The sequence below is a fragment of the Cebidichthys violaceus genome, unplaced genomic scaffold (genome assembly GCF_023349555.1).
Source record: "Cebidichthys violaceus isolate CVI_PGR_0920_01 unplaced genomic scaffold, fCebVio1.0.p SCAF_20, whole genome shotgun sequence".
In the NCBI taxonomy this organism is placed as follows: domain Eukaryota; kingdom Metazoa; phylum Chordata; class Actinopteri; order Perciformes; family Stichaeidae; genus Cebidichthys; species Cebidichthys violaceus.
The window spans coordinates 637,833-660,733 of NW_027176373.1; the positions used below are offsets into that span (position 1 = coordinate 637,833).

The 22,901-nt window shown below is 40.1% G+C and overlaps 1 protein-coding gene across 1 annotated transcript in view; it reads left to right on the top strand.

Moving 5' to 3' along the window:
* The window catches only part of zgc:77151 (uncharacterized protein LOC337153 homolog), a 33,471-nt gene extending 19,141 nt beyond the window's left edge, over nt 1–14,330 (top strand). The window contains exons 4-12 of the mRNA XM_068716661.1: nt 197–401; nt 882–1,109; nt 2,111–2,217; nt 2,851–2,998; nt 4,491–4,543; nt 5,707–5,804; nt 5,907–6,096; nt 7,033–7,236; nt 7,481–14,330. Of these exons, the coding sequence (XP_068572762.1) occupies nt 197–401; nt 882–1,109; nt 2,111–2,217; nt 2,851–2,998; nt 4,491–4,543; nt 5,707–5,804; nt 5,907–6,096; nt 7,033–7,236; nt 7,481–8,722 (2,475 nt within the window). The 3' untranslated portion in view covers nt 8,723–14,330. The remainder of the gene's footprint in view (nt 1–196; nt 402–881; nt 1,110–2,110; nt 2,218–2,850; nt 2,999–4,490; nt 4,544–5,706; nt 5,805–5,906; nt 6,097–7,032; nt 7,237–7,480) is intronic.
* The last annotated feature ends 8,571 nt before the right edge of the window (nt 14,331–22,901 follow it).

The window sequence follows — 22,901 nt, forward strand, 5'->3', positions numbered from 1 at the left end:
ATTAACGCATGCGTTAATTTAGGTAGTCGCATGTTTTAGTGTTTTTACCATCTTTAGAATTCATGATATTCTTAATTAATATTCTTTTTGATGTGTTGGTTTAGAGTATTTCCCACTTTTCAAGAAAACAAAACCACAACAGCGCATCCAGAACAGAAGTCTAATCATGGACTGAACCTCTTCTGTGGGTTTTTAGGATGAGGTTCTGGCGGTGTCCAGGAAGATGGTGGTGCGGGTGGAGGACCTGGTGCAGTGGGCGTGTGCCGAGTCGGCAGGTTGGACCGGCAGCCTGAAGCCGCTGCCCTGCGGGACCAACGGCCTCCACAAGCCTCTACAGAGCAGCGACGGGAACAACAACAGCAGCAACAGCAGCAGCGAGCCGCTCAAAGACAAAACCGAGAGTAAGAAAATTACTGAAACCCACGAATCAAACGCACCCAGAGACCCCACAGTGATTGGCTAATGTGTGTGGCAGCAGCTGAATAAGCTAACGTTGGTGCATGAAGTACAGAGATATTGTTCTCAGTCAATTATTCATTTTAACAGCTTCTATTTTTACAATCATTTCATATGCTCCTAGCAAAGAAACCTCACACTTCCTGTAGATGTTTCACCATAAAAGTCTAGCAGAAAAGGGAGGGATTATGTCCTTTGAGCCTCTGGACGGCTTTTAATGTGAAACATCTCCGCAGGAAGTTTCATTGACAGTAGCTTAACAGCTGTTAAAAGAACAGAGGCAAGTACAAAGATGAAAAATAATGAGTCAAAAAAGTGAAACCGCTCCAACCACTGATGGAATTAGTGCAGTGAAGATGGACGCCATGCTGAACGTATCGACAGAAGTAGGCTTGGTTCATGCGTCTCATGTCTTCTCCTCTCAGACGACCGGGTGGAGAGTCAGGGCATCAAAGTGCTCAGCTACCCGCAGTACTGCCGCTTCCGCTCCCTGCAGAGACGCATCCAGGACGGAGCGAGGGGGCCGGTGCTGCAGGACCTCCACCTGCTGGCCCTGGGGGGCGTCAAGGCGCTGCCCAACACGCGGCTGATGTACTGCAGGGACACCTTCAACCACCCGACGCTGGAGAGCGCCAGCTTCTCCTGGCAGTTCAGTGAGTGCTTTAAGAGAAAACCAGTCCACCGAGGGGCGATACCACAGATTGAACCACACTGGACCATTGAGGCAGATACTCGACGATAATATAAATCTTAAAAAAAAAAGATACTGGATCAAACTTTATTTAGGAATATAAAAACAAATATAATTGTTCCAGTTTTTCCAAAACGGACAACTTGTATTGACAGGTTCATGTATTTATAACCATCTTAATTTGTTATTTCTATATTTAGTTTTTCATTGTTTCAGTTTACCAGAGTTCTTGTATTCCACTGCTCAGATAATATGATACAATAACACACATTTTATATAATAAATATATATGTGTGTGTGTGTGTGTGTGTGTGTGTGTGTGTGTGTGTGTGTGTGTGTATATATGTGTGTATATTTATATACATATATATATATATATATATATGTGTGTGTGTGTATATATATATATATGTGTGTGTGTGTGTGTGTGTGTGTGTGTGTGTATATATATATATATATATATATATGTATATATGTATGTATATATATATATATATGTATATGTATATATATATATATATATGTATATATATATATATATATATATATATATATATATATATATATGTGTATATATGTATATGTATATATATATATATGTATATATATATATATATATATATGTGTATATATATATATATGTATATATATATATGTATATATATATATATGTATATATATATGTATATATATATATATATATATATATGTATATATATATATATGTATACACACACACATGTGGTTATTGTCATTTGACAGCATTCATGCTGAATCCGTTATTACCTTTTTCATATTGTGTTGGTATTGGGACAGTATATTTAATCATTTGATTATCTTGCATTTCAATATAATAAGTTTAGATGCCGCCTCCGAACTCCCTTATTAGACGTCTGTAGCTCTCTGAAATAATTACAAAGTACTTAGAATCACGAGTTTCTGTTGCGTTTTCTTTTTCTGCAGGATGTCCGTCTCTCAGTCTTCGAGGGCGACCTCGCAAGAGGAGAGGCCGAGACGACAAAGACTCCCCGAACTCCAGCCAATCAGAGTCCTGGATTGAGAGGATGAAGGTTTGTTCCTTTTATGTATTTTTTTAAGTCTGTGTTGCTTAAGTTTTTTTTTTTCACAGCAGTATCTTCTGTGTTTATTTAAGAAACCTACTACCAGGTTTGTTTGAAGCCTCTCTGTAGAATTTTATTATAAAGTGTTATAAAGTTAAAAAACTTGCAACAAAACATGTTGAATACCAATAAAGGTGAGAAAAGCACCTTTCAACAAGAAGCAAAGAAATGCATAATACAGAATATAGTCAGCCGCAGCTGTACTTTGTTTATGTTGTCATGCTAAGATTTAAACTAAACATGGTAAACATTATTCCTGCTAAATGCAGCATGTTCGCATGTTCATTACGCCCCCGTTAGCATGCTGACATTAGCATTTAGCTCAAAGCGCTGCTGTGTCAAAGTACAGCCGCTATGGTAGATTCTTATTCTAGTTCATTTAGATGTAAAAGGTGGACGTGTATTTAAGATGGTAAAGGAAACCATCTCGCTGGATCTTTACTGAACGACACGACTACAGCCTCAAGACGACCTCCCGAGTTGAATCAAAACGCCCGACGATTTCTGGTTTCATTCTGTGTGTTGTTGTGTAAACTGATTTAGTCTTTTCCTGTCTGTGCTGTAACACTCGTCTCCTCTCAGGAGAACGTGATGGGCAGCGTGGAGGTCGGCTGTGAGGGCAGCTGGCTCCCCGACCCTGAGGAGCAGCTGTTCCTGGATCAGCTCTTCGCCTACATGGAACGCCTCGGCTCGCCCATCCACAAAGTCCCCAACCTCGGCTTCAAGAAGAGTGAGTCTCTCTAGTCTATTTCTTATTCCTTCTGTGGTTTGTCTTTCTTTTTCTCTATCTGTTCTTTCTTTCTCTCTTATCTGTACGCTCTTTTTTTCTGTCCTATATTTTTGTCTTTCTTTCTTTTCTCTTTCTTATTATTTTCTTTCTTATTGTCTTTTTGTTTCTCATGTATTTCTGTCCTTCCTGTCTTTCTTTTGTTTCTCTTCTACCTTTCTTTTCTGTACGTTCTCTCTTTTAGCCTTCCTTTCCTTCTGTATTTTGTTCTTTCTCTCTTTAAACGGCGCTCTTGACATTAGAGAAATTAAAGGAGAAGTTGACGGGTTCAGTTCATCCTCATCATGCTTCTGGCTAAATCTGTCCGAAAACATTTCTTTTCTACCTTTTCATTGAACCAGAATTGCCCCGTTGAGATTAACAATGTTTTTCAAGAGGCCAAAAGTTACAGACCGACAACCTAAATCAGAAACGCTAAAAATATCCCACAAGATAGCAGATTAATAAAATCATATCAACAATAAAGTCATATAAAAGATCACATCTCAGAAACAACAGCTGATTAAAGCGGCACTGTGGACGGCTGCAGCTCAATACTCCTGCTCGACTGGTTTAACGATCACACTTGTTTGTGCTCAGGCTTCGTATCTTATCTCTGCGGTGAAACTCTTTCACAGTTTACCAGCAGCAGAAAATCTTCTTCAAAATGAGGTTTTTAAGCCACTTGGAAGCAGACTTCTTTTTTCTTTTCTTTTTTTTTCTGCTTTTTATTTACAGCTCCTACATTTATAATATCTATCTGCTTTTTAGTCATATTTCAAGTTCAGCCTTTTTTTATGCCTTCACCATCAACTATTATGTTAGCTGATTGACAAAATATAACAATACAAATATACATTACGCAGAATAATACCACAACTCAAAATGTGAACACTTTTTTTATTAGAAATACAAATGTAATGTTTGTATGGTATCTTTATTTACTTTATACTTATATCAAGTTCAATTAAATATTCATACTGATAAAATACTATATTTAATATCCAGGGAAACTTTGGAATCTTGACTATAATTTAGATTTTAGATAAAGTGAATACAAAAGTTTTTAATCGTGGAGCTGCCAGACGCTTTGTGTGTTTAATTATGTAAATACGTGGCAGCAGGAATCCTGATCTGAAGTGGTGCTGCTGCTCCCTGTCTTCTCCTGAGGATCATGAACATTTCACTACATTTCAACATTTCAATGTTTCATCATGTTAAAGCTGCAGTCAAACCCTAATAATATTAAGTCAGGAGGGCTTGTTTCATCTGGATCTTTATAAGCAGGAGAATAAAATACTTTACAGGTTTTATCAGAAAACATTTGTTTAGTCAAATTGAGTGCTTTTATTTCAGAGTTACAACTTTTGTCTGCCGTGTTTCATATTTGCATGTCTCATCTGTTTCCACTTGCCGTGCTGCCAAGTTTAAACATGTCCGCCTCCTCTCTCCTTAGTTGACCTCTTCCTCATGTACTCTGTGGTCAAGCGGCTCGGAGGCTACAAAAGGGTGAGTCACTTCAAGTTATTTCAGTTTATTTAGCCCATTTAACCTTTTATCTAGGGCAGTAGTTTGATATTTTGGGAATTTCTTATTTGTTTCTTTGTGGAGAGTTGCATTAGAAGATTGAAACCCCTCTTATGTCTGAACGCAAAATATTTACTTGGCATCAGCAGCCAGTTAGCTTAGCATAAAGACTGGGAGCAGGGGGAACCGTTAGCCGTTTTGCTAGTTATTTTTGTTTAAAATTTCAACAAATTATATAAAACAACGAATTATATAAAAAGTGTTAATTAGTGATCTTAACAGGAGCGTGTTGGTGGGTTGTGCTGCCTTTGAACAGAACCAGACTAGCTGTTCCTCCCCATTTCCAGACGTTATGCTAAGCTAAGCTAACTCACTGCTGGTTGTAGCCTTTTGTTTCCTCTATACACATCCAACTCTACACCCTAAACAAATAGAGAGAGCAGGCCCTACCACAATGTGTTGTTTTGGTTGGTAAACAGGCCTTTGTAATTCAGATTGCCACTTCGAAAATAGGTATGTGCATTCAGTGACAGTCAGTCATTTCTAAGACGTTTACAGTAAATAAACCCACAGAAAACCCAGCTTTACAATCGATGTAAACAGGCAGACGGTACAGAAACGGGCGGTATAGTTTCAGCTCAGTGCGGCTCTGTTGACAACAAAAGGCCTGTTCAATCGTTCTGTACTGAGCTGAGCCTTGTACTGAACAATACTGCATGTTACAACATAGTGTTACACCCCTAATGACACACTGTATAATGCATGTAATTATTTCAACACACACCCAACCACTCGCATGCTAAAAAAAGCCCAAATCATTTCCAACCAACACGTTTCTCATTGTAATTAATTTGCATTCAGCCCACACAGACTAATCCTAAAATACGTCCCAGCTGCGGCCACACTTAATTCAGCTCCTCATCCATTTTCATGATGATTACTCATTGAATGTTTCTTTCTTTTTTTTCCCTTTTTTTTTAATGGTACTTAAATTTTCCAATTCAGAGTGAACACAGCAAACACGCGTTACTTTTCTGCAGGATTTCAGAATTTCAAAGCTGATCGTGTGTGTGTGTGTGTGTGTGTGTGTGTGTGTGTGTGTGTGTGTGTGTGTGTGTGTGTGTGTGTGTGTGTGTGTGTCACAGGTGACATTGGACCGTCTCTGGAAAATAGTCTATAACGAGCTGGGAGGATGCCCCGGCAGCACCAGTGCTGCTACCTGCACCAGGAGACACTACGAGAGGTCAGACATGAACCCCTCCTACAAAATCCTTCAGGCTCAAAAGGTCCAAATGTAAAAGTACATGCACTTAGCATCCTGTAACTGTGTGTGTGTGTGTCTCAGGCTGATGCTTCCTTATGAAGAGCACCTCGGAGCAGCAACAGGAGTAGCAGCAGAATTCAAAATCCCAGAATCCCCCATGCCTCTGAAACCCAGAGGGATAAGAGGAAGGAAACCACTTCAGAGAGGCAGAAAACCAGGACCCAAATCCAAGGACAAGAAGATGACAACCCCCGCCGCTGCTTCTCGTGCTGTAAGTGACGGACCGAATGTCCACAATAGTTCATTTTATTATGCTTTGTTTTAATCATGTAATGACTTTGCTACTCCTTCAAACTCAATTTACCTCCTGTTCTGTTTACTTTTGCTACACGTTTTTTCATTCAGAACTGTGTTTTTGCCAGCGTGGGCTCTTCATCTTAAAGAAACGCTGTGACGTCATGACTCTTGATAAGTTTGGAAGCAATATCGGAATGCACCTCTTTTTAAATAAGTTTGTCTTGATAAAACCTGCAAACATCCAAACGGGTCAGGGGTCGTATTCACAAAACATCCTAAGACTAAAAGTTATGAGAAACTCTTAAACGTAGACTGTGTCAGCCCTGTCTTTAGCCGTTTATTAAGTTTTTGGTCTAATGTTTTGGAAGATTGATGTAATAATAACTTTTAAAAAATATATCTTGATGGTGGTGAGTTAATAAAGATCCAATCGGCTCACCCACTAGTCGAAACAATCCACAGTGGAGATGATGGTTAGCGCCGTTAAATAAATAAAGCTGGTTTCGTGGCCATCGCTGGATTTCCAGGTAAAATGTCTGCTGCACTGTATGAAGACCTACCCTGTTAGAACATTTGTTACGTCGACTGTGAAAAACACTCACTTGCCTTTATGATACCTAACAAGTGAGTATTTTATTTTGTGGAAAGCCAAAGTCCTTTTGTGAATACGGCCCAGATAAAGAAAGCAAAGCAAGGGAAATGTATTGATATTGCACATTTCATTGCTGGTAAACTCAATGAGCTGCACAGTATATGTACACAGCAATAAGTAACATGTACAGGATACAAGTACAACTACAGTAAAAGAGAAAAATACACAAAAAAACAGCAACAGCCTAAAGACACGAACAAACCCAGCGAAGGCTTAAAGACACTAGACACGAGCGCTGATCCTCGTCTCTCCGAGTAGATCGTGAACCCGAACGGCGCCGCGGTGGTGAAGAGAGGCAGAGGCCGGCCGCCGGGCACACGCAACAAGGCCACGCTCATCGCTCAGGCCAAGATGGTGGCTCAGCAGCAGGCCAAAGCCAAAGCATCAGCCGAGTCTCAGCAGCAGAGTCCTCCGCTTCCGGTCCGAGGGGACGGTGGACCGGCCCCCAGCAGCACGCACAGGGTAACGCCTCCACCACTGTCCTGTGACACGATCACCACCCGTAGGCTTGATGGGACCTTCACGTAATATCACTGTGTTAAAGACTGAGCTACAATATGAATGTGATAATAGTGTTATTGTGATTTGTTAGTATCAGTATATCTTTATCCTTATTAGATGCGTGTTGAAGCCTTTTAAAAGAGATTCATAAATATAAAGCCTATACATGACCGCCTTGTTCTTCTTCTCTCGTCCCTCCCTGCAGCCCGTCCATCCGGCTATCCTCCCTGTCAACATGCCCCTCACCCCCGACCTCTCCCCCATGTCAGCCCCCTTCCTCCCCTTCCTGCCCAAACCAAAGGAGCCGATGCCGGACCGAGGGGAGTCCGTGGCTCCCGCTCCAGGTGTCCTCCTGTCCACTCTGCCTCGCCACTTCGTTGGAGGATCTCTGGGCGGCTTCAGCCCCATCAAAGGTGTCTGTCCTCTGGATGTCTTCAGGAACCGCATCAGCCTCCAGAGAGGCCCGGAGAGCCCGGCCCTGACGCCTCAGGACCCGACCCAGCACCACCCGACCATCTACACACTCCAGCCCAAAAGTGGAAGCCCGAATACGCCTCATCCCGGCGGGGACCAGCTCCAGCCTCAGCCCCACCCGCTCCACCAGCACCAGCAGCACAACCACTGTTCGGGGTGTAACGTGGACGAGGCAGCCCAGAGAGGAGGCAGCCGGGACGCCAGGAACCGGCCTCCTCTGCCCCCTCTCCGGGTCCTGCCTTTGAACCTGGACTGCAGCGTTCAGGTGTGCCAGCTGATGAGGACTCGTCTGGGTTCGTCTCAATTCCAGACCTTCACCCGCCGACTGTCGGAGGCTCTGTCCCAGGACCTTAGCACCAAGCCCCCCTGCTCTCCCATCACCCCTCCCCCCGAGCAGGCGCTGCCTCTCAACCTCAGCAAACGCTTAACGGCTAAGAGACCCAGTACGGAGGGGCCGGAGTCGAGTCTGGCAACGATCAACGGGAACACGGACCAACCGCCATCCAAGAGACCCAGACTTGGCTGCACGGAGCAAGCCGAGGGCTTCAGCCTGGGAGGCCGGTCCAGCTCTGGAGGAAGTGACGGAGGAGGAGAACAGGATGTGGAGATGGAGAACCAGGAGGAACCCGCGGACCTGAGCTCCCCTAGCAGGATCAGGGCCTTCCTGCTCGGGCTGCCACCCTTCCAGGTGAAATTTGAGGACGATCTGAACGGGACGAGGTTTGGTAAATTTCTGCCACCGGTATCCATGGCCGAAACCCCGAGGACCGACACAGAGACAGGAGAGGGAGGAGTGGCGTTAATGAAAGAAGTAAAGGAGGAGGTGGTTGAAATAGAGCGACGTGAAACTGAGAGAAACAACAAACTACAGAAGTCAGAGCAGGAGGAGAAAGATCCCCCCCACCTCTCTGGTCCTGGTCCAGCAGAGCTGAAGAGAGCCGGTCCCTCAAGCACTGACACGCACTGTTTTTAGCATTTATTCCCTCTGTTGATATTAGCATTTTGTCTGATAAATTGGGGATTTGTCGTTTTTGGAATGTGGGAAGTTGTTTCCACCGTGGGGGTTGGTGTTGGTTTTGGATGCCGGATGTTTCAGCGGTTGATCCGGCTCAGGTTAACGCCTGAACATGTGGAGCAGGGACGTTTCTTTGCTTCACATTTGAGAACAATTGAACTCACAACTTGTCTTTGTTTCCCATTTTTGTCTCCTTGTTATTTTTTTCCGTTTTTTTTTTTTTTTTTTTTAAGATCACGTCGTTGATTGAACTTTGCAGAGGAATGACGACACTGAGACTCATGACAATCACAAATCAGTTTCTCCTTCTTTCTCTGTTCATTTATGTTTCTTTAAGGTAAAAAGAAACAGAGGTGTGAGACTGTGACTCTTAAACACTGCCATAACCCTCCATAACACTATTAACTCTACTATTCAATGTTTCGGTGGAATGTTGAAAAAGATCCATATTACTTAAAATATAAATCAATTCTATCTATGCGTGATGCTATGCATCAAGACTTCATAAATTAGCATCTAGCGTGTACTGTAGTTTGATAGTTTCATTTTTAAATTGTACTCTACTTCTGTAGAGAGATAGTTATTTTCTGATAAAGTGTCTAGATGTTATCTGGAGCTCCTCAGTCTTCACGTTATAGCTCGTTGAGTGAAGCCTTTCTGTAGTCCTGCTCGTTAGATGAAAATATATAAACTTACACATATGTGCCTTAAATGGCCGGCGATCTGTTTCATCGCTGGCTTCAAATACATTCAGTTAAAGAGATACCTTGATGTTGGACCTGTTAGGTTTCCCGTCACTCCTCGGCAGGGCTGGGTGCCTTTTGAAATACTGGTGTGGAGACGATACTTGAGATTCTGTTACGTTGGAGAACTGAAACACAACACTTTTAACAAAAGAAGCCAAAGTCATCAAATTTTAAATGTTGTCTTAAATATTAGCAGCTGTACTTGTCTGAATAAAACTGTTAAAAATGTAGGTTTAAATCAAGAGGTTTAAAAAAAAAAAAAATGCTGACGCGGTTCACACAGCACTAATGATTAAAGTGAACGTCCGATGCCCAGCCCAGCTGTTTTCCTTGTTAACACCACTGTGGCCACTCGTTGGCGCCGTCGTCCCGCCTTCATCACTACCACTCGTTCGACCGATAACGAATCGGCACAGGTAGAAGAATTGTGTGTAGAGATCAAACATGTAGCCCAGACATTCAGACTACCTCAGTTGTTTTTCCAAGAATTTAAAAAATTGTTTTCTTAAATTCCAGAAAAATATTGGTTTGTGTCTTTTCCTTAAATTTGTTGACAATAAGAAAAATATAGAATATCACCAGAATTATCCTTCAACCTGCAATCTGGATACTTCACGGTTGTGCTTTACTCCTGATATTACTGATATCAAGAAACGGTGTCAGGGTTTTTTTGTTTGTTTTTATTATGTGAATATTTTGACATTTTTGGGAAGTAGAACATCTCTAAAAGCGTACTCTTTAATACTTTATAACTCGTTTGTTTAATCTGTACAAAATAAGTGTAAAAATTACAAGTTGTGGTCATTTTGGGCAGTTATGTTCCATTTGTTTGCTGAGAGCAGTGACTTCCTGGAGCCCCAGTCAAGAAATAGTCTGACTCAAAACCCTAAATAGCTTTTATTCGGATAAAAAAAGCAAAACAAGATGTAAACATTTTAATCCGTGCGTTTTTAGAGGTGTATTTTGTGACTGTTGGACAGAGCCTGGCTAGCTGTTTCACCCCTCTTTGCATTCGTTGTGCTAAGCTAGGCTAATTATACTGTATATTTAGCGCGCAAGCATGAGAGTAGTATCGGTCTTCTCTAAATCCGGGCAAGAAAGCGAACCGCACAGATGTCCGTTGTGCTGCACTTCCATGAGTCTTTCCCACGCGTACGTCCAGATACAGATCTCATGTTGATGCCAAGTGAAAATGAGAAAATCAAACCTTAAGCATTCACCAAAGAACGTGTTGCCGTTTCCCCACTTTAAACCAATCCTCTTCTTCATCTAAAGTGCCAACACAAAAACACCGACACCATATTGTGACAAAAACCCGATGTAGCTGAAAAAAAAAAAAAAGAAAATCAAAATGTCAAGGTATCCCTTTAACCGCAGCCTTTTCCTTCCACTCGTCTCGGTCGGTTTCAGATTTGCACACCTACTGTACCACGTGCTTCATTTGTTTTTCCATATTTATATATTTGCCATGTTTTATTTCATCTTACTGCCAATGTTTTTGTTATTTTAATAGTGGAATCAGCTACGACACCGAAATTAACTGGTGCTGTTTATTCTTAGTTATGTAGCCATATTGTTGTTTTCTTTAATGGTTAAAGCTGCAAATTCTTTTCGTCTCAGAAGGTCATCAGTCTTTTAGTCTTTTAGAGTTTAAAATTTCTCACAGCAGATTTATTTGTCCAGAGAGTTTTAAGAAAATATTTTAAAGAACTAAATTAAAAGATAACATGACTTGTAATGAAAATATTTGCAGTTTTATTCGGATTTATCGGACGGTTGGCTTTGAGTGAGACGAATTGTTTGTGAATGAATGCATGAGTCGAGAAATGTATCCTCGGTAGATCATAGCTGCGCAGAAGCACCAAAGCACATGTAACTCCACCAGAAATCACCAGACCTCACCAGTGACAGTTGTCATTCATATTTCAGGATGTTATCGGTCATTTATTTTTAACGAGAGGAAGACGAAATACTTCTCATCTGTGATTATTTCTTGACAACAATCATCAATACAGTGAGAGTGGATGTATCTCACAATAAGTCTGATATTCTCACAGCTGGATTAATGTATATTTTGGGTCTCGCTCTGCTTCATCCTGTCTGTAAGCCTTTATTTATTAAGGCGACGTGTTTCTGAGCGCGCTCAGTCCGTTGTGCAGTGCTGCCCTGCAGTAAAGGCCTCAGTGTGCTTTAAAAGAAAAGAGTTTGTACACCTGCGGCTGAAGATAAGAGTGTTTGTCTCCGAGCTTTCACACTTGATTGTTGGGTGAGAAACCGCTCGGTGGCGGTTATGTACCACCACCGAAGAAGAAGAGCAGCAGCAGCATGTTTGTTTCCTTTTTTAGAACTCAAATTCGTTAAAATGGGGAGGACGGCCCACACTTTTACTGCACTCGGTTGTACGTTAGAAAAAGGACGCTTGAGATCAAACTCCACCTACTTTCACACCTCCGTACAAACCCCTCCTCAGCCGCGAAGAGAGGCGTTAGACACCGTTACGCCATCGAAAGTGTTCGCAAACTCCCTGATAAGCTGTTGCTACGCCTGTCAATTTAAAACTCTCCTTCACAGTGGATACGCTATCGTGAAAAGGGCTTTTTTTTTATTTTATTCAACCCTGCAAAAATATTCTAGTTGGCTGATAAAATTCTTCTTGGCCTTGGAAGTGACGCTGGGCTAGCTTGCTTCTGTAGGTTCAGCAGTAAGCTAGTTAGCCACACATGCTAACGTTTGTAGCTTACGATAAGCACTCTGTTTGTTGCATTCCTGACAAAGTTGCTCTTGCAATTTTGGTTTTGGAAATACTTTTAACGCTTTAAACCTTTAACGCTTTGTGAAAATAAAGATTTATTAGCTTTGTTAGACCCAGGGAAAGTTTCACAAATTAAGTCCTGTCAAAAGTGTAACATAATTATTTTTTGTAAGTTCTTCGAGGTGTCCAGCTACCTTCATACAACCACAGAGTCGCCGACGATATATGTAACTTTCTGAAAAAACTGGCGTGAACTTTTTTTTGTGTGAAAAACCGAGTGCAACACCTTGAATATTTTTGTGAACAAATCTGAAAGTGCTCTCCGTTCTCCACATTTCAACTCTAGCTCCACTGCGTAGCGGCAGGCTTTTCACCCCTCGAGTGTGGCGTTCACACGTTTTCCTTTTAGACGACTCTTTGTGCAAACTGTTGCTTTCATGTGTAACATTCTATACGTCGGGAGCTTTCCAGTCGAACCACAGCTCCACAGGACCAGTTTGATGACTCCGTCTGACTCTCCTGAACATTTTGTTGCCTTACTTAGTTTAAACTTTTTTCCCACCCCTGCGTGTTCATTTTTTATGTTGATGACAACATGTGGAGATCTTCTAGTTTGGACTAAAACCAGTATGTTTTTCTTCTTCTTTGGTTATTTAAGCTTACGTTTGTAAAGGTTTCTTTAGGTATAATTTCTTTTCTTTTTTTCCTTTCCTTTGATAAAGTTAAAGATTTAAATGTTTACATTTTGTTATGCATGTTCAAACAGATTTGTTATATCCAGTGTTTTGCACACTACTTCAGCATCGCTCTTGAATGGCACTGCTCATTTATGTAAAGTACTTAAAAATGAAGTGCCTGATACTTAAAAGTGAACATTGGCGTTGTGATTTGTAAGCAAATGAAAGTTCCATTTGCTCGTTAGCCTTCATGCCATTGACTTGAACAACGGCTCCTGTTGTCGTGTGGTGTTTTCTCCATCCCTTGTTTGAAAGCATGAGGGGGAGATTATCTCGCAGGACGCTCGCTCGACTCCGCGGCGTCTCCCGGAGCAAACTGGACCTACAGGACTCGACACCTAGTGGCCGTCAGAGCCCTCAGTGATGCGATTCATCCGGTGAGCAACATTCATGAAGATCAATGATGAAATTAAAGGTGCTACATGTGACATTTTAACATCTGGGAATCATTACAGAAAAGAAAAGAAGAACTTTGTCATGAAACCATGCTGTGAAATGACTGAGACAAACAATAATTTTTCAAAATCGGTCGATGTGCAATTAATCATTCAGTCTATAAAAAGTTTAGTGTCATAAAGACGAAGACTTCCAGCAGATTTGTACACTCCAAACCAGTGAATTTGACATTTATGCGTAAAAGAAATGACTTAAAGGGAATAGAAATTTAGCATTTTTCCATTAATTCTTTCATCTATAAAACATGATAGAATGGGGAAGATGTCCATCACACAGATCAAATTGATGTCTTGTTTTGTCCGGCCAACGGTTAAGTTACGCGAGATGTAGAGGCGGCGGAAGGGTTCATGGGAAATGTAGTCTGAATTTGGAAAACCATCGGCACTAAAAGTGCTTTTTTCCATCCTGTAAAAGTGAGAAGTGGATGTTAAAAATGCTGCATGTTGCACCTTTTTTCCTAAACTGTTGGATGTTATGAACCAATGAATGTTTGTCACATCTTCTTGTGATCTCATTTTTATCACTTGACACCATTTCCTCTCATTTTTTTGCTCTTTTTTTTTTTCCTCCTCGAAACAAAAGAACTTTAAAAAGTCGGTCATACGTTGTTTTTTTTCCTCTTTATAAACTGTGTTGAACTTTTGAAGAGAACGGATTCTTTCTGGTAGAATCACAGTCATCTAAAGTGTCTGCGAGGCATTTGACTCGATCTGTTGATTGACGCTCTGTGTTCTTGCATTTGTGTGATTTGATGATTGCAGATCTGCAGCACAAACTCCAGTTCCATATTTTAGTTTCTATAAGCGGTAAACGGCTGGCAGTGTCAGGTACCATTCCATTTTAACACTGTATATTTATAATAAAAGTAATCTGTTAATAAAGCCTGAGTGGGGTTTTGTTTTGTTAAAATCTTTCTGAACGAAGTTGGGTTCATTTCTGCTGTTCTATGATGAATGAGCAACATTTACTGTAATGTTCATGCTATGTTCATGCTGTGTTCTCACGGCAGATTTAGATTAGAGGATCACATAGAACATTTTAAATTGTGTTAAAAAAATTATATTTGTAATAAGAGAATAAAGTATTGATTTTAGAAAGTTTTAATTTGAATTTCTAAATACAAGTCATATGAGATTAAATTGGGATTTTAAAATAAACAAAAAATAAAAAATTCTGAAAGAAGTTGTATTGTTACAAATTTAAAGTTGTAATTTGGAGGCGCAATTATATATGGTAAATTATAATATTCTGAGGATAAAGCCATAATTTTATACAAATTGTCATAATTCTGACAAAAGTCTTGATATTATGAATAGCTGTCACAAGTTTTTAAGAAAGTGTTATACTATGAGAAAAGTAATATTACAATGATTAAGTTGTAATATAAATAAAAGTCATAGTTACTTATTAGATAGTTATGAGATTATTGTATATAAATTGCGGATTTAATACCTGAAATGATCTCACAGTTGGTCTAAAGCTGTGATTCCTTACAATGAGCACAAGATGGAGGCAGAGATCTGTTAATGATCTCTGAATGAATAATGAAGAGACGTGGATGACCTACTCTCACCTTTTGAGCTTTTATTTAGGGGCTTTATCACAGCAACAAACACAAATATTAAGAGAATAAAAGTTGTGATTATAAAAAAAAGTCTTTTCTTTTCAAGAGCTGAGATAAAAATCCAGTTAGTCTTTTGATGTGTCATTTTTTCTCCTTTATCGGTTATACCTAAAGATGAATGACTTTCCTGTTCATGTGTTTGAATCTGTAACTTTAACTGTTTTATTGACTTTTTTGCAGCAAACTTCTTCTGATACTGAACTCTTATTGGTTTCAGGAAAGAAAGAAACATGAAGTTGTGTGTTGAACCGGCACTTTTCAGGTGATTTGGACTCATTCATTTCTCTGGTTAATTCTGAGGTTTCATTTGTTTTTATGTTTTGGGGGAACTTGGTTACAGAGCTGTGGTTGGTTGGTTTGGATTAAATGAACATAATTGTATAAAGTTAATGAAGTACTTCAAACTAAGACAACGAAGACAGACACTCGTAGTCTCCAACATGTATGAAGTGAAATCAAGTTAATTTATGGGGCTCCGCTTCTATAACGGAGTTATTAAATAGTGCTTTACGGAGTAATTGAAAATAGAAAAAGAAAATATTTGAAACTAATAAAAATAAAAATTGTAGCACAGGTAAAAAAAAAATCTCCATCATCAGACACACACACACACACACACACACACACACACACACACACACACACACACACACACACACACACACACACACACACACACACACACACATTCCTTCCCTCCAGGTCTTTTATTCTCAGTGTGTTTTAAAAAAAAAAAAGTCCAGTCAGTAAACATTCACACCAAAGAGGAAATGAACACATTCCTCAGTCAGCAACAGGAACACATTGTTACTGTGTGTGTGTGTGTGTGTGTGTGTGTGTGTGTGTGTGCCCAAAATCAGCAGGACTGGATCAATAAGGCCAGTTTATTTGTAGAGCACCTTTCAACAACAAGGCCATTCAAAACTGCCTTACATAAGACAGAAATGCATTAGGACCAGATATAAAAGAAACGCCAATATGTTTTTAACAAGAGTAAAATAATAAATAAAGTGCAAAGATAAGTGATTCAAGCGGCTGTAGCTGTATCTTTTTTGAATGCTAACACTGTGAAATGACAATATGTCGGGTGTGTTCACCTCTAGAGAATGATCAGCTGGATCTGCAGCTCCTGTCGGCGTTACAGAGCTTTATCGTGAGTTTCGTTGTTTACCTGTCGGACCTACGACTTTACCGCTCTGGTTCTCACAGCGTCGTTTTCAAAGGAGCTGTACACCTGCTCAGCAACAAACAGCAGACGGACACAGTCAGAGACTATAGCTGGTGAACACAGTGGAGCATTTAGCTGCTAAAGAGACAGATGTTTCCTTCAGGAGTGGGTGGAGACCAAACATGGAGCTAAAAGAGAGAGAATATTGGACTTCCATTCACCAGGTGATGATGTGTACATCACAGAGCATCAACACACTATCTCAGGACAAAGACACACATCTAAAAGCAGATTCAAAGGTATAACAGTTTAGTTTTCTGGAGTGTGATGAAGGACACTAATGAGTCTACAGACTTCTAATCTTGTGCGTTTCAGTTTGGTTCAGTATTTCATGACATTCAGGGTCCCTCTCTGTCTCTGGTCCGGTTTCTGTTTTGTGGATTACAGAATCTCCACGGGGCTCCGTCTCACTGGTTTGGTATGTGAGTTGTGTTTTTCCTGCACAGCCCGACAGACTTTTAACCCTTTGAGACTAATAAATATTTTCCTTTCAAGCCTCGCCTCTTTGTCCGAGAGTCGACCGGCTGACTGTAAGGAAAATAATATAATAATAATCCACATATAGAGACAGACTTCTAATAATTTGCAGCTTTACAACAGCTTAGACACAAAAATCTAAATCTGTTTTCTAATGTGACAATATTGTGGTAAAGGTTTGGTTAGGTTTAGGCACAAAAACGTTCGGTTAAGTTGAAGGAGTCGAGTAACTTTATTACAATATTCTGGATTTGTTAATGATGGCGAAGGAGCGGATGTTATTTTAATAATATTTAACCATGTATTTGATCTTTTGTGTAAAAAACATATTCGACACAAATCAGATGTTGCCATGTTGAGAGCCGTGTGGAGGCAATCCCTCTGCTCTGCACCTTTAACTTATCATTGTCTTCTATAATGTCTTATATTTGTCCATTCGTTGGCAACGAGCGTCTATTGTGGATAAATCATATCGGACACATTATTCAAAGTTCTTAAACGTGGAGGGGAGCTTTAATGTTTTCCATTTGCTTTCATTATTTTTGTATTATCATTATTTTACTGTATTGAGGATGTAAAAGCAGCCGTGGGTCCAGCAGTGCTGCAGGTTTTAAGACCACAGAGACCTTCAGTAACCGAACCAGAGCCGCTCTGTTTCACCATTCACTGATGTCCCTGAGAGAGATTTACAGCTCGACATCCACGGCGTTCAGAAGTAATCCTCAGTCTGTTTCACCCCCACAGAGTTTTTATTTCTGTTTCCTCACCACATCCCCCACAACTCCCACCGCTTTGCATACAATTTTGACTTTCCGTATCGAGTTATTGTTTCTTCCTTTCACTCAGACAGAATCAGACCGACGGTGTGTGTGTGTGTGTGTGTGTGTGTGTGTGTGTGTGTGTGTGTGTGTGTGTGTGTGTGTGGATCTGACTCTGCTGTTAAACCTGGCTTAACTCAGAGACCGTCTCTGAGGAGGTGAGCTTAGAAAGAGAGAATTTAAATGTCTGGAGCTTTTATTTGATCTGCCGTACATCGATTTATTGCTGAGAATGCATCAAGAAGTGAAATCACTCTGAAATAAGGAGACTTCGATTGCCATAAGACTTCCTTTGTCAGGAAGATGGCAGATGGGAAATGAGCCTTTTCTTCTTTCCTTTTGTTTGTTGTCCATCTGTCCACCTGTCTGCCTCCTCATTTAGAAACATCCCGGTATAGAAGCTGATCAATATAATCAATCAATACCCCTCTGCCACGGAGGAGCAGAATGAATCTGTAAAACAAAGAACGAGCAGTAACAGGCAGCCAAACCAACACCAGTGTAAAGCCCTTTGTCTGCTTCCCAACGCTGACTCCAAATAACTCAAAGTTAAACTACAAAATACGTCTAAAACGACGTGTACAAGTGTTTCCTGATCCGAAGCCACACGCAGCAGCACAAGGTAAAGCACAAGGTTAAATAAATAAAAACAGGAAACATGAACTATGTTGGCTTTCGGTTGGGAACAGGAAACAAACAGAACCTGAGTTAAAAGTCTGATGTTTTTTGACGTCACTTTTCTGTATAATAACGTCACTTGACTTCCTGCTTTGCTCCCATTACAAATACTGCAGCCACTAGAGGACTTTATCACTGGAAGGTAAACAGATGCTGAAAGACTGTCTCCCAAATGAACAAGTTGTTAATATGTAAACACAAGAAAAGGAAACGTTTAAAGCACAGATGTTTAATTCCCTCAATATTTAAGCTTCTAATGTACTTCACCTCTAACCCTCATGTGGAGGAGAACATAAATTATTATTATTATTATTATCATTAAAGGTTTATCAAAAGGTATTAATAGTTTGAAAGCGAACATAAAGAATCTGGAGGCGAGTTAGAAAGACGTGAGCTTCCTCGTCTCTCGAAACTGAACTGTCGTCGGTGGAGTTGCATTGTGGGTAATGTAGGTGTCATGGTTTGACAAGATGGAAGGATGTGTTGAGCTCTCTGGGCCACTATACATATACATTATCTTTCCTTTGGATCCCTGTTAGCTTCCACAAAGTGTCCACTGCAGTAATATAAGAGACAAACACAGAAGTTAGTACAGATGTCTTCCGGTTTGTAATTATAAGTCATTACATTTAAATTGAGTTCTTCCCTTTTTCTCAGCGCACACGTCGACGGAAAAGTGTCTTTGAAAAGCCTCAAATTAAAAGTGATTTCTTTTTCATATTCAGCCCACGCTCTGACCTGATTCTGAAGGACTTATGGCTGCTCTTCGTGTCCATTTGGCGGATTAAGAAGTCACAGATTTTTCGACGTGTTATTTATTCCTCCCTGAAGCTGGTAGCAGAGTCGGTGTAATCTCCAGCCTTCAGCCCTGACAGCCTAATTTGCTCAGTCAGAGGGTCCATTAAGAGGAGGCAGCGCTGGAGCTCATTAATGAAGCACTTCCACTGCACCGTACCGCGAGGCTCCACTCAAATCTTTTCTGGTTTTCCATTAGCAAAGGTTTGTGGGTAATACCTGGCAGTATTTTTAGGTCGAGGTTCCAAGCGAGCTGAACACTGCAGACCACTGGTTGGTCAACCCTCCGATGGCGATCAGCTGAAGGTCCCGCCCTCACTGAGGGGCTACTATCCAGCACTGTAGAACCAAAATAGAGAAAAGGACCTGGTACCAAAAAGTGAGTTGAGTAATGTCGAGCAGATCCATCCAGTGAAAACGAGGCCTCATAGGAGAAGGTTTGCACTTTGAGAGTCGGTCTCATCCTGTACAGCTGCTTTGTTCTTTTTAGAAAACACAAAGAATGTCCATCTGACAGGAGACAGAAATATTATTTCTGAGCAACTTTCAACAAGAATAATCAGTGAAACAGTTATGGTAACTGCAGGCCTCCGCACACACATATACACACATACACACACACACACACACACACACACACACACATACACACACAGACACACACATTCACACTAACAAACACAGCGTCTGCAGGAAACAACGAGGGCCTGCAGGGTGAAGAGAATTAATTAATACTAACCCACTTAACAGGAGAGGGAGGGGCTGGTGTGTGTGTGTGTGTGTGTGTGTGTGTGTGTGTGTGTGTGTGTGTGTGTGTGTTCACAGCAAGGAACCTCCCTTTGAGTTTAACTTCAGTCTGATCTGTTTGAGGTGTTTCGTTATATAGTTTTAATACACTTTATTACACAGTGAAGTCAAGTCATTTATAGTATATATATACTATATATATATATAGTATATATATATACTATATATATACTATATATATATATAGTATATATATATACTATATATATACTATATATATATAGTATATATATATACTATATATATAGTATATATATGTAGTATATATATACTATATATATAGTATATATTGAGGGTATTGTATGTTGCACCTTGTAAAGCCCTCTGTCTGTAGACTCTTGTAGTATTTGATATTATATTATTTCCATCATCCTTTCCTTTATTCCTTCTAAATGACCCAACTCTGTTTCAGTGCTTAGTGAAACATTGCCCATTATGTAAACAGAAAAATACATAACTCACATAGAATGTGTGAATTATGCAGTGGTGGAAGATATTTTATTATGATCTTTTACTAAAGTAAACCATAGTTTAAATATGTGCCACAAGTCAAAATCTTAAAAAGAAAATGTACTTAAAATATCAAAAGTAAAAGTACTCCTTATGAGTGTTATATAATCTTAAAATAATATTGGAATATTGTTATTGATACATTTTGGTAAGCAGCATTTTAATGTTGTCATGGTAGAGTTCATTTTAACTTGATATACTGTTATGTAGATAACTTAGTAAAACGTAACTAATAACTTTGTAAAAAGTATATTATGTATCTCTAAATTTGTGGTGGAGCAGATAAAGTAACGGAAAATGGAAATACTGAAGCAAAGTACCTCAAAAAAGTACAAGTACAATATTTTGGTAACATCAAGTTCCTCACCTGGTTATCTGTCTATTTATCAGAGAAAACAACTGAAGGGATGCTTTGTAAAAGTAAAAAGGCTCAGGAGTGACCTCACATGTAAATAAACCAAACAGAATATGGATACTAGCAGTGAATGGTGGACACACTCAGATAAATTATGCAGACTGATTGAGTTTCAGCAGGTTCACCTTGTGCTACGTCGCTGTGTTTGTGCCAATTAAAGCGCCCACCAGCGTCAACCCCCCCCCCCCCCCCCCCCCCATTATCCTCCGGCCTCAGTGTTGGAGCTGTGAGAGCAGAGGGGAAGGTATGTGGGCTCAGTGCCAGAGGAGCCTGGGAGAAAAACACTGAGGCTGCCCGTGTGTGGGGTTCAACCCTCTGAGGCAAGGCAGGTTACCCCAGCAACCGACCACCAGAGGGGGGGGGGGGTGAAAACCTCCTAAATGTCAACTTTTCCAGGAAACGGGAAGAAAAGAAGCTCATTTTCAGTCCATCGTCCATGAGGACTTTTTTTTTAAAAAAAACACTACAAAGAAGCTTTGAGAGGAATTCTTGAACCATCAGGTCACTGAAATGTTGTTCTTTCATTATTATTAACTTTTGTCATTATGAACATTATGAATGTGTTGGATGTGGCAGCTATAGTAAAGGTGGAGCTCATCTAAATACCTTGTCATACTGCTGGGAAGCTTGTGATTTCACCAAGGGATCTATAAAGTTTCATCATCATTTATAATAATAATAGATTATATTCTGTATTATTAAGCTGAATCTGCAAAGTCACTAAAGTTATTATATAATGTAGTGAAGTAAAAAGTACAATATTTGTCTCTGTGATGTAGTGGAGTAGAAGTATAAAGTAACAGAAAGTGGAAATACTCAATTAAAGTACAAGCGCCGCAAAATTGTACTTAAGTGCAGAAGTCCAACTGAGGCGGAGACATTCCAGAATTGACTGATTTAAGTCGGACAAAATAAGATAAACTGAGTCTGAAATGTCCTAAAATGGCCACCATACAGAGCACAATATCTTTTCCTCTCTCTAAACTTTTTTATTTATTTAAGTGACACGATCTTTCCTCTGACTCCGCCCTCAGGACAAACTTTACATCTATTGCAAGGTTAGGATTGTAAAAATAGCAAATATCTCTCAGTTGTTTCCTACTGTGTGATGATCCCTACAGATTCACACACACACACACACACACACACACACACACACACACACACACACACACACACACACACACACACACACACACACACACACAAAGTGTTGTATGTGTGAATGTTTGTTGCTCATTAGTGCTGATGTTCAGCCTCCTGCACAGCACCATCTGTGAAGCGCTCCCTGCTTGGACATCGTGAAGCTCTGAGTCTGCTGCAGGAGCTGCAGGAGCTGCTTCCTAATTAGAAGCCAGTCTGTCCTGCAGGAACGAGGATCTACACGCCGTACTGATCGGCTCCTCGGCTCTCTGAGAGGCTGCAGGGAAACTAACGCAACAGGAGACACACTGATACATCTCTGCATTCAGGGAGAGTCTTCCTGCCGGGGAAAAGATTCATAATTTGTGTAAAAGAAAAAAAAAACTTCTGCGTTGAGATTTTACATTTTAGCCCTGATCCCTGTAGAGTCACGGTGTAGAGAATCAAGTGTAGCAGACGAATTATCTTACTGCACGAGTATGGATCTCTGATCACCGATCACCTTAGTGGAAAGAAATATACATTTACTCAAGTTATGTATTGAAGTACAATGTTTTACATATATTATTTATATTTTCACTCCACTACATCTCAGTGATATAATGTACTTTTTACTCCAACGTTTTTATCTGACACTTAAAGTTACTATATTTTTAGTTACTAGTTACTTTTTACATCATGCAGTACTACACTACCAATCACACATACGCTGCTATTACCCCAATATACTGTATAAAGGACCTGAAATTGACTCCGAATCAACAGCATTAAAATACTATGACATGTATTCATGAATAATATAAAATGTTATGATAATATAACGCTGTGAAAGGAGCATTATGCACACTTTTACTCTACTGTATTATTTTTCACACTTAAAGTACATTTTAACACACGATATTTTAAATTCAGGACTTTTAACTTGTAATTGTGAATCTTTAGGTATTGATA